We start from the raw sequence: 11,498 nt of genomic DNA, 5'->3' as shown, positions 1-11,498 counted from the left end.
CATAGCTATATTGTATAATTCCTCCTGTGAGCATCTTTGTGTATGTGGGCTGTGAGTGCAAATGGCTGTAATCCCTCTCCCTCTTCACTCATGCTCATGCTTCTGACAGGTTTAGTGTTTGCTAGGAGCAGGGATCCCAGTAAGAACTGTAAGCAAAGGCAGTTCCTACCCAGATAAATGCCAGCCTGCCTGAGGAAAGCAGGCAAAGGAAGATGATTGTTATTCCCACATGGAAACTAAAGCATGGAATTACACTTGCCCAGAGCCACAAAGGAAATATTACTGATCCCAGTGATCCCCTGGTCTCCAGGCTTGGCTGCACGGTTTGCTGGGACCACTCTCCTCCCAGATCCCTGCAGTTTGATGGGTTTTGTCTTTAAGTTGGCCCGGGAGCATCCATCCTCATGAGTAAACAATCTCCTGGATACCTGGCTGATATCCAGGGAGGTTCCTGCACACCAGTGAGCCAGGGATTCCCTTGACCTCCCAGGCTCAAGGAGAGACCTTATAACAGTCTTCCAATACCTAAAGGGGCTACAAGAAACCTGGAGAGGGGCTTTGGCCAAGGGCCTGTAGGGACAAGCCGAGGGGAATGGCTTGAACCTGCCAGAGGGGAGACTGAGCTGAGCTCTTAGGCAGAAGCTCTTCCCTGGGAGGGTGCTGAGGCGCTGGCACAGGGTGCCCAGAGAAGCTGTGGCTGCCCCATCCCTGGCAGCGCTCAAGGCCAGGTTGGACACAGGGGCTTGGAGCAAGCTGCTCCAGTGGAAGGGGTCCCTGCCCGGGGCAGGGGTTGAAAGTGGATGAGCTTTGAGCTCCCTTCCAACACAAACCAGGCTGGGATTCTAATTACCTTCCTGTGAAGGGGAAGGCAGCAGGGATGCTGCAACTTGGAAGGTTTCCCTATGATTTGGACTCAGTGGAGGCCCCTGCACAAGGTGTCCTCCTTGGCCTGAGATGAAACAGCGCTGGTGACTGATAGAGAGGAGGGGAACGGGCTGGAGAATCTTCCTCTTGGGTCCTTCAAACAAAACCCGTGTCTCTTCTCACTGCCAAGGAGGGCAGCGGCAGACACACATCAGTGCAGCTGTGGTGCCAGCACAGGCAGCACTAACACCAGCTCGGTGCTTTCAAGCTCTGCTTTGGCTATGTTCCATCCACCCAGTCTGTGTTTCATCTACTTCCTCCCCTCCACGTATTTATAGATATTTATGAAGCATGAAAATCAGAGGCTACGTTTAGAGTTGGCTCAAACGACGCTTTGCTTTTCTCTGCTCCCTTCCACTCCAGCCATTATTTAGCCACAGAAAATGAGGCAGTGCCAAATCAGTGTGTTGTATGTGTTATAAATGAGAAATGTGGCAGTTCTGTGCTCTCAGACCAGATCTGGGCAGGAAGCAGTCATCTCACTTGAATTAACCACAACGTCCAGGCTCTGTCACAAAGAATGGTCTGTGTGAAGAAGCAAGTAACTCCTTATTGTCCTTGTGATCCCGTCGCTGTGCTGTAACTACTCCTATTTGTTAACCACACAAACGAAGCAGAGAGGGGCTGCAAAGCATTTCCAGTGCTTGCTGGAACAGAATTCAACAGGAGACCATTGGGAAAGCAGGGAAAGATCAAGTATTAGGACATCACTGGACAATTTAATCTCCCAGCAAGTGGGGCGTGCTCCAAAAAGATTGTCCTTCAATCTTTTCCCCTTAAATCATTGGCCCATCCTCTAATGCTTTGGATTTGAGGCAGTTCAGGGAGGGTGGGAGGAGCTGATGGAGCAGGATTGGAAACAGGGGTTTTAGCAAAAGCTCTGGGTTCACAAGCAAGGATTAAGGAGCATAAATGTGATGCTCTGTGCCAGGAAGACTTAGGCTGCTGGGGCAGCACTAAGTCCCTCACTTGGTAGCTAAACTCAATAGTGAAAGATACACTCTGGGTTTATTTGGGGTTATAAATGATTTTCTGGGAGTAAAGATGGGCAAAGCGGGAGGAACTTCCAAGTATTTCCATAGCCTGTGGATCCAGAACACACTTTAGGAGACTGATGGACAGATGATTGAAGACACTGACCAGCAGCCAGCCCGATGGCACGAGCTACATTTCCTTTAGGAAAGCTGCCAATTAGGTCCTTTCAAATACATAAACAAGAATAAGGGCAGAGTTGGGCTGTCTTCACGGTGTATTTATCATTTTATAATGGCACTTTCATTTTGTAATACACGGGGAAGCACTGAGATAAACCGATGGAATTAACAGGGATGAAAAGCGCGAATCCTGAAACTGAACAAGGTTTGGAGAAAGTACAGAGCCAAAAGCAGTGAAACCTGCAATGAACAAACATTTTCCTTAAGGAATAATATCTTATTGAAGATACAGGACATACACAAAGGATGCAATCCGGACCAGACAGGAAGGATGGGAAGCACAGCTTCGGAAGGGTTTTGGCTCACTTCATTTAGCTTGCAGTTCTGATGCTCCACATGTGTCTCATACAACATGTGATTGTTGTTGTTGTGGGATTAGTTCAGGGCTGTGAAAAATCAGAGAATCAAGGTATGCTTTGGGTTGGAAAGGACCTCAAGATCATCCAGTTCCAACCCCCCTGCCATGGGCAGGGACACCTCACACTAAACCATCCCACCCAAGGCTTCATCCAACCTGGCCTTGAACACTGCCAGGGATGGAGCACTCACAAACTCCCTGGGCAACCCATTCCAGTGCCTCAGCACCCTAACAGGAAAGAATTTCCTCCTTAGATCCAATCTAAGCTTCCCCTGTTTCAGTCTGAACCCGTTACCCCTTGTCCTGTCACTGCAGTCCCTGATGTCTGTCCCTCACAATGTCCCAAGGTTCTTCATCTCAGGGGTGAGAAAGTATCAAGAGCAAAACCTGAGAGAGAACTTAGAATAGCTTCAAACTAGGTTAAGCCACCAACAGATGAAGCCAGAACCATAAAACCAGCTTGGATTCATCATAGGACCAAACTGGTTTGGGTTGGAAGGGACCTTAAACAACATGAAATTCATCACAGCTTCTCTGGGCACCCTGTGCCAGCGCCTCAGCACCCTCCCAGGGAAGAGCTTGTGCCTAAGAGCTCATCTCAGTCTCCCCTCGGGCAGGTTCAAGCCATTCCCCTTGGCCTGGCCCTACAGGCCCTTGTCCCAAGCCCCTCTCCAGGTTTCCTGCAGCCCCTTTAGGCACTGGAGCTGCTCTCAGGTCTCCCCTTCAGGAGCCTTCTCTTCTCCAGGCTGCCCCAGCCCAGCTCTCTCAGCCTGGCTCCAGGGCAGAGCTGCTCCAGCCCTCGCAGCAGCTCCATGGCCTCCTCTGGCCTCCCTGCAACAGCTCCAGGTCCCTCTTGTGCTGTTCCGCAGGGCTGGCTGCAGGGGGGGGTCTCAAGGGGGTCTTGCTCCTCCTTATCCCGTGTGCCAGGAGCACAGCACCATTGGAATAAACCGTGGGGCTTTGGGCGAAGATGCTGTGGCAATCGGGCCAGCTGAGGACGGACTTTGTATAGTTTCAAGTCTGATGTTTGGAGCCCAGCGCCGCAGCTGGATGCGGGCACTGAAACCCAGCAGACATTCCATAGGATCACCGCAGAACCATGGAATGGTTTGGGTTGGAAGGGACCTAAAAGCTCCTCCGGCTCCGCGCAGGGACCCCTTCCACTGGAGCAGCTTGCTCCAAGCCCCTGTGTCCAACCTGCCCTTGAGCACTGCTAGGGATGGGGCATCCGCACATGGACGCCTCTTCATCCCCAGTCCTCACCGCGATGCCACCCGCTCCGAGGCGGACGGTCCCTACAAGAAGTGCTCCCTGTTTCCGCCCTATTTAATGAGGTAAACCCTATCAGTGCAGATACGGGCTCGCAGTGGGGCTGGACGCGGCCCCAGCTGCCCCCCATGATCCCCTCCCATGGGTGCCACCGGTTTAAAGGCTCCGCGGTCCCCCCGGTCCCTCACACCGACCCCTCCGCTCCGGTTCTGCGCATGCGCGACCCCATGAGGAGACGGGCGCCGCCTCCGCCTCCCCCGTCCCGGCCGGCCGCCGCCATGTCGGAGCGGCTGGGCAAGCCGAGCTGCCTCATCGTCGCCAGCGCCGCGGCCGCGGGTGAGACGCTCTCGGGGCGGGGGGGAAACCCCCGGTTCACCGGGTCCCGTTCCTCGCTTCGGCACGGCGGCGGCGGTGGTGCGCGCTCCTCCGGCCTGTGGGTCCGCTGTGTCCATCCGCCCTTCTCCGCCTCAGCCTTGCGGGGCCGGTGCCCAGCGTGCGGGGCCTTTGCCTCGCCGTGTGTGGGTGCCCTGCTGAGAGCAGTTCGTTAGGAAGGGGCTGGGAATGGTGGTGGATGATAAGGGAGCTGTGAGCCGGGAATGTGCCGCTGGTGGCAGGAGGGACAAGAGGGCCCCGGGTGCATGGGCAGCAGTCGAGGGGGTGATGCTCCCCGTCTGCTCGGCCCTGGTGAGGGCACCGTGTCCAGTGCTGGGCTCCTCAGTACAAGAAAGACAAGGAGAGGGTCCAGGGGAGGCCACGAGGATGCTGAGGGGTCTGGAGCATCGCCCTGATGAGGAGAGATTGCAGGAGCTGGGCCTGCTTAGCCTGAAGAGGGGTTCTCATCAGTGCAGATCAGGGCTCAGTGGTGCCCGCACTGCTGTGTGCAGCTGCGTTGTGCCCAGATGTTTGCCCTCTGGAAGCGCTCACCTGCAGTGCACATCTGCACGTGTGCTGCCCTGCACAGCTGTGCCGCTCACTACCTCCTGCGCTTCCCCTCTGTACCTGCTGCCGACACAGGGGCTGCTAAACTGTGCTTCCATGTGTATAGAATCATAGAATAGTTCGGGTTGGAAAGGACCTCAAGGTCATCTGGTTCCAACCCCCTGCCATGGGCAGGGACACCTCACACTAAACCATCCCACCCAAGGCTTCATCCAAGCTGGCCTTGAGTACTGCCAGGGATGGAGCACTCACAACTTCCCTGGGCAAATGGACCGGGGTGAAGCACCCAAACACCCAGAATACCTTCCTCGTGTGTTTCTCAACACACAGCTTGCCTGTAATGAAGGCTTTTAATTTCTGATACCTTAAAAGAACCCCCTGAAATTACTGAGAGCTTCAAAGATGAGCAGGAAACCCAAGCTGCTGTACTTTGCTAGATGAAATTATCTCTTTGTGGCTGGGATTGAAGTGTGACTGTTGTGTTCTGAAGTTGTTGGACTCTTGTTTTTCAGGTGTGTCAGCCCAGTCCTTCCTTCATTGCTTTACATTGACGAGTTCTGCTTTTAACCTGCAAGTTGCCACTCCTGGGGTAAGTAAAAATGGGCAGTTCCTGTGATTTCAGCCTGAAACCAGTTGATACCCCAGTAGACAAGAGAATTATAGGAAGTCTTTCTGGGAAGTGTTTTATTGGCTTTATAGGCTACTGGGCTCTTTTTAGTTTTCTTAATATTGAAGTGAATGAGTGCTTCCTGTGTGGTTCTGTCATAGCTTGAATCCCAGACTGGTTTGGGTTAGTGGGACCTTAAAGCTCATCCTGTTCCAACCCCCTGAACTGTGTCTTCCGTAGGGAAAGCCAATTGATTTTGCGGATGTGAACGAGAGCAACATGCGCTGGGTCCAGGACTTCCGTATGAAATCCTACGCCAGCCCTGCCAAGCTGGAGTCCATTGATGGTAAGAGCTTCACTGCTCACCCATGTGTCATCTCTATCTATCAGGGAAACAAGTGCTTCCTAGTGTTGGGAAGAACACCACAGAAAAGGCATAAAACTTGTGTTATTAGAAGAAGCATAGCAAATACAGTTCTTATTTTTTATGTAAGAGGAAGTCCTAGGAGCTGCACTTGTTTTCTCATATCTTGGATTGATATATATTCATATAAATGTTTATATATAAAACATATATATTGTATATATATTTATGTAGACACAACATATATATTCTCGCATATATATATACACATGATATATATTGATATTTAAATACTTGTTTAAAATAAGTATTTTTGCTAAAATAGAACCTAGCAGACATAGTGGTTTTAGGTTTTGTTCAGGTAAGAATGTCATTAAAAATCACAGAATCCCAGGCTGGTTTGGGCAGGAACGGATATAATCTTAAAGCTCCTCCAGTTCCAACCCCCTGCCATGGGCAGGGACCCCTTCCACTGGAGCAGCTTGTTCCAAGCCCCTGTGTCCAACCTGGCCGTGAACATTCCTAGGTCCTTTGTCCTAAAAAGGACCTTTTTCTCCACATAGATCATTAAGCTCAACACAGGTTTTGACTGGTTTATGTGGTTTTGTCTGAATTTTGTCAAATCTGAAATAGGTTTATGGTCAGGCTCTTCTGCTTGTTACTTTTATCCCAATGAGTTCATCCTTTCCTCCTCACCAGGTGCTAGGTACCATGCGTTGCTGATTCCAAACTGTCCTGGGGCTATGACTGACCTTGCAAACAGTGGGTACCTGGCGAAGATACTGCAGCACTTCAGCACTGAGAACAGTAGGTGAACATCATTAAGTGTTTTGTTAAATAAAATAGTAGTGCTGTGCTGTTAATGCAAGACTGTTACCTTCCAGTGACTTAAAAATGTTTACATAGCTGAAGAGTGTTCATAGCTGGAAAGAGCTGATTCAGAGTTATATATTTTGTCTTTAGAAGTAGCCTCTTTATGTAAAATGCATGTAAAAAATACCTGTAGCTTTTTAATGCTCATAGAATCATAGAATAGTCAGGGTTGGAAAGGACCTTAAGATCATCCAGTTCCAACCCCCCTGCCATGGACAGGGACACCTCACACTAACGTATCAATAGAAGAATCTCTGCCTCACAGTGATACAGAAATGGCGCGCTCCAAGTCAGCATGATTCAAGGTTGAGCCAAATGTGGAATGTACCAGGATCATCATTGATGCTGTAGTTAATCACGACTTGTGTTTGTCTCTCATTTACCATTTGAGCACGTGTTCTTCTCTTTGCTGCTGTCTCCAGGCTTGGACTTAACAGCTAGTAAATCATTGCAAGACTGGGGCTTTTCTGTGGTGTGTAGGAGAAACCTTGCAGGTTGAGAGAGAATGAGCTGTGTAGTATAATCTTACTGCAGGAAGGGAACAGGCTGTAGCATGAAGAATCTCCGTAACCTTCATCTGCGTTTTGTCTTTTTGTCTGTTTGAAGATGCTGCTCAAATATGCTTTGATTTTTCTCTCGCAGAGCCAATCTGTGCAGTTGGACATGGAGTCGCAGCCTTGTGTTGTGCCACCAATGAGGATAAATCCTGGGTGTTTCAAGGATACAGCCTGACAGGGGTAGGTTGAGCTTTCACCTGGCTTTTGCTGTGTGTGAGCCTGTGATTTCAGGTGATGGAGCTGATATTTCTCATAATATAAATCATCAGTATGGTACCCTTGATTAATGTAGAAGAGATTAAGAGCTATCATTGGAAGGGGGCCCAGTACTGAGTGCATGAAGGGATTGTCTCTCCTGTCATATGAAGCATGTTTTCCTTCTGATTGTTCAGTAAACAATCTTGGATGCTTGAAACTGAAGCAATAAAAAGCTGTAAGTGGCTGCTGCAGCTCTCTGCATTCATTGTTGAGGGCTTTAAAGAATTGCTTTTAGGTTTCATGAGTGCTGGGGCTAAGTTTTTGCTTCTCAAGGTGCTCTTTCATTTTAAAAGGCAGAGGAAGTTGTAGGGGAAAAAGCTGTTAGTACAGACTGGCTTGTGATTAAAGTAGATGCTGTTGATTTGTTTCATGTATTCACAGGCCATTTATATGGCAGTTGTACCTGTGTTCCAGAGTGCTGCAAACCTCTCTAGTACAACTTCTGGGGTACTCTGGCTATGGAAACCATAAGAAAACCAGTGTCCACCTGTGCATATAGAAACTGAACTTGGGATTCCAATTTTTCTAAGCTGTATCCCATATTAATTCCAAAGCAGAGTACTGTTGTGCCACTTGCAAACAGCATTTGTGTCCAAATGTTTGTGGCCAACACCCAAAGAGGTCTGCACTTTCGTAGAGTTGATTCCATGCACGCTGCTCAGTGTCTGGTTGATGTGCAGGAGTTCCTCGGTGTCATTCTTGCTCTTTGTCTCTTTCACTTAAGAGTTTTCAGTTTGTCCCCTATAGAAAATCCATGGAAGCTGATTGTGGTCATTTGGGTTTATGCTTCATTGCTCTCTGATTTCCTGTATGCAGCTGGGAGAATTGTAGGGGATGCATGTGTTGGTTTTGCTTGGCTTTTCCCGTAAAAACCAAGCCAGACTTCCTTCCTTTTGTTCTTTTCCAGCCCTCTGTGTATGAACTAGTCCGACAGCCTAATTTTGCCAGTTTGTCCATTATTGTGGAAGACTTTGTGAAAGATTCTGGAGCTACATTCAGTGGTATGGCACTCTCCTGTTGTCCAGGATTACATGTTTCCTGGCTGCGTTTGGGGAATTAATGTTTGTGTGCTGGTTTTACACAAGGCTCTGACAGGATATCTCATCTTGCGTTCCCATTTCGTGATAGAAACAAATACCCTCGTGGATTAGAAATGGTGAGTTGGACCTGCTTGAGAAAGCCCTGAGGAGGGCCACAAAGATGCTCTGAGGGCTGGAGCAGCTCTGCTCTGGAGCCAGGCTGAGAGAGCTGGGCTGGGTCAGCCTGGAGAAGAGAAGGCTCCTGAAGGGGAGACCTGAGAGCAGCTCCAGTGCCTAAAGGGGCTGCAGGAAACCTGGAGAGGGGCTTGGGACAAGGGCCTGTAGGGACAGGCCAAAGGGAATGGCTTGAACCTGCCCGAGGGGAGATTGAGATGAGCTCTTAGGAAGAAACCTTTGCTTTGATGGTTTTATCATGGAAAATTTCTTGATATATGCACTTTATCCACCTGGTGTTGATTGTATCGGGACCTGTCCTGCTGTCCTTCCATAGAAAGTCTTTCTAGTGAAATCCATTTCAGCATTTGGGCTTTAATATTGTCCCTGTCTGTTGGTGTTATAGATCAGCATGTCCGTCACCCATGAAATCTGGTCAAAATAGTTCTCTTCTGTGTAAATTCCATGAGAGATGTGATACTGACACTGAAGTAGTGTCCACTAACATGATGCCTGTTGCTATTCCTCCTGCATTTAGCCAGCAGTCCAGATGCTGTGCATGTTGTACTGGACAGGCACCTGGTGACAGGACAGAACGAGAATTCCACTCTTCCTGCAGTCCAGAATCTTCTCATCCTTTGCAATGTCAGGTGAGGTCATGGGAGATAAGAATTAGGGACAGGTAGCGGTGAGCAGCTCTAGTGTCAGGAATATTGCCCCAAAAGAGTTTTTTTTTCCCCTCTTGGTTAATTGCTGAAGTGTCATCTGTGTTTTGAGGCAGCTTTTCAGGTGGTTATGTCTTTTGGTAAATAGCATTTGTGGTTATTAAAAGGTAAAATGGGTTGGGAAATGTACAGCTGTGTATCAGGACTAGTAAAATAAAATGCAGAATAGGCCCTACTAAATGTTTCAGCTACAATAAACATCCCTTGTGTGCCATTCATTGTGCTTTGGGAAGTTATCAGTTGGTCAGCGATTGCTTTAGGATCTGGGAATGAATGGATTCAACTTTGGTGGCTTGGCTGCTTGACTGTCCTCGGGTAGAAGAACACGTATAAATAACCACCCCAATCTTCTTTTGTTCAGGTGAATGTGTGTTAGGCCTTTCCTGGCTGTGGACTAACAGGTCGTGTCATGTTTGGATGTGTTTCCTTCCGCAGGAAATGAAGGAGCAGGTCTCTTTGCATAGGATGGATGAAGAGCCAGCAGGTTAAGGAATTCCTTGTCTGTGAACTGGATAAAACATCCCTCTAAATTTGTCCTGGACTGTGGAGTGACTGTGACAGTGAAGTAACAGTGTCAGGCTTTGCATAGATGGAAAGGATGAAGGTTGTGACTGAGAACTTTGAAGTACATCACACTCCAGAAGCAACGATGAAACCATCTTGTATTTTTGTTGCTGTATCTTCTTGTTCAGCTGCTTCCCTCCAGACCAGAGAATTTCCAGATGTGGGAATGTCCTTTTAAAGGAAAGTTGGTGCTATGACTTCAGATTGCTGAAGACCTTACTCTGGGTTGATGTTATACTGATGGTTAGTAACTGCCCCAATGAGCACTTGGAACAATGTGAACCATGGGGTGTTTGTGTTTTAAATAGCAAAATCTGCACCCAGAGCTTGACTGAAATGCAGTTCCAGATGCAGTGAATGAAGGGAACCACCTTTCATTTGGTTACTGTCTGAACTCTGAATGTGTTGGGCACTTGGATGTGCTTGGAATGGGATGGAAAAAGCTCAGCTGCTCTCTGAATAAAGCTGAAGAGGCTGTTTGCAGCAGCGCACGCGGTGGTGATGCTGTCTGCATAATGAGCCCTTGTTTCCTTTGCCTGTTTATGTTGTTGGACTTGTGTTTTGAAAAGCTTGCTCAGCTGATTTTAAATGGTCTTCTGATGGCTGTTTCTTCTTTGTGGTGCTTATGTTATGGTGTTTGTTCTCTTGAAATCCTTCTCTTTGGCACGTACATTGCAGTTGTCTCTTGGTAGAATGCTATGAACAAAGGAATTAAATATGTAGGCAGCTCATTTGGATTGTGTCTTCTGAGGACCCAGCTGTAAGATGAAATCTGGCCTTCTCTTTCCCTCTGAGCTGCAATGGGGCCTGCTTTTTGGGCCTCAGGTGTTGAGCATGGAATAACCAGCCCAAGAATAGTTTTGGTTGTTGCAGGCTCAAACATACTAAATCCATGGGGAAGTGGGCAGGTGGATGGTTTCCTTCCCTCTTGGAACTGAGGGCAACTTTCTGCAGTGCTCTGAGGGAAGAGACCTTTGTGGTTGCATTAGTTTTTGTCTTAACAGGACAATGGGATGTATTGGCTACAACCAGACATCAAGCAGGGTCATTTTATGTCTTTTCTCTAAAAATTCATTTCTTCTAGTTCTGTCTCAAGAAATCAGAGTGATTTTTAAAAGATAAATCACTGTGGGGTTTGTTGGGTCTTCTACTGTTGTATTCTGAGTCCAGCTTATGGGTTTTTGGCTTTGATAGAAAGTAGCATTAGAATTTGAAATGAAAACTGGGCTTTGATAGGAATTAAGTAACTTTGCTAGCTTAAATCCTCATTCCTGACAAGACTTTTGAGGATTTGTTGACCTTTGTCATCAGGGCATACTTTCCATCTGGATTCCTGGTGCCTACTGAAATACAGGAAGTCATTGTGTTTCTACTGCAACAGTATTAGCGATTGGGGTAATTTTGTGTTGAACCTGCAGCAAGGAGACACTCTGTCACCCAAAGGTTTATTTCATTAGGGAAGGTGAAATTCCCTGCTCTAGGCTCCAGTGTCTGCCTGAGCAGGGAACTCAGCAGGGCTGGAGCTGAATGATAAGGGCCCTGGCGGAGATGGGTGCAACCTCTGTGGCTCTGAGGTGAAGGAGCTTTTGCTGCAGCTGCAAAGCCAAGTCTTGCTTCTGGAGTGGGAAGCTGAGGGGCTACAAGGCTGGATTA

At 48.3% G+C, this 11,498-nt stretch overlaps 1 protein-coding gene across 4 annotated transcripts; it reads left to right on the top strand.

Annotated features, from left to right (window-relative positions):
• The first annotated feature begins 3,940 nt into the window (after positions 1–3,940).
• GATD1 (glutamine amidotransferase class 1 domain containing 1) lies at positions 3,941–10,388 on the top strand. 4 transcript variants are annotated; one of them, XR_010613837.1, is made up of 9 exons: positions 3,941–4,101; positions 5,217–5,293; positions 5,552–5,657; positions 6,375–6,482; positions 7,191–7,285; positions 8,271–8,364; positions 8,449–8,519; positions 9,095–9,206; positions 9,717–10,388. XR_010613837.1 is itself a non-coding variant. In XM_065685179.1 (8 exons), exons 1-8 carry the CDS (start codon positions 3,981–3,983, stop codon positions 9,721–9,723), a joined length of 723 nt encoding a protein of 240 aa, XP_065541251.1. In that variant the 5' UTR covers positions 3,941–3,980; the 3' UTR covers positions 9,724–10,388. The 4 variants fall into 4 exon arrangements, 2 of the variants coding, with proteins under 2 accessions (XP_065541251.1, XP_065541252.1); XR_010613838.1 differs by having other exon boundaries at positions 9,714–10,388; XM_065685179.1 differs by lacking the exon at positions 8,449–8,519 and having other exon boundaries at positions 9,714–10,388.
• Positions 10,389–11,498: the final 1,110 nt, after the last annotated feature.

The sequence above is a fragment of the Lathamus discolor genome, chromosome 6, assembly GCF_037157495.1.
Source record: "Lathamus discolor isolate bLatDis1 chromosome 6, bLatDis1.hap1, whole genome shotgun sequence".
Taxonomy (NCBI): domain Eukaryota; kingdom Metazoa; phylum Chordata; class Aves; order Psittaciformes; family Psittacidae; genus Lathamus; species Lathamus discolor.
Note: the sequence above shows the minus strand (reverse complement) of the source record. Positions and strands in the feature narration are given on the sequence as shown.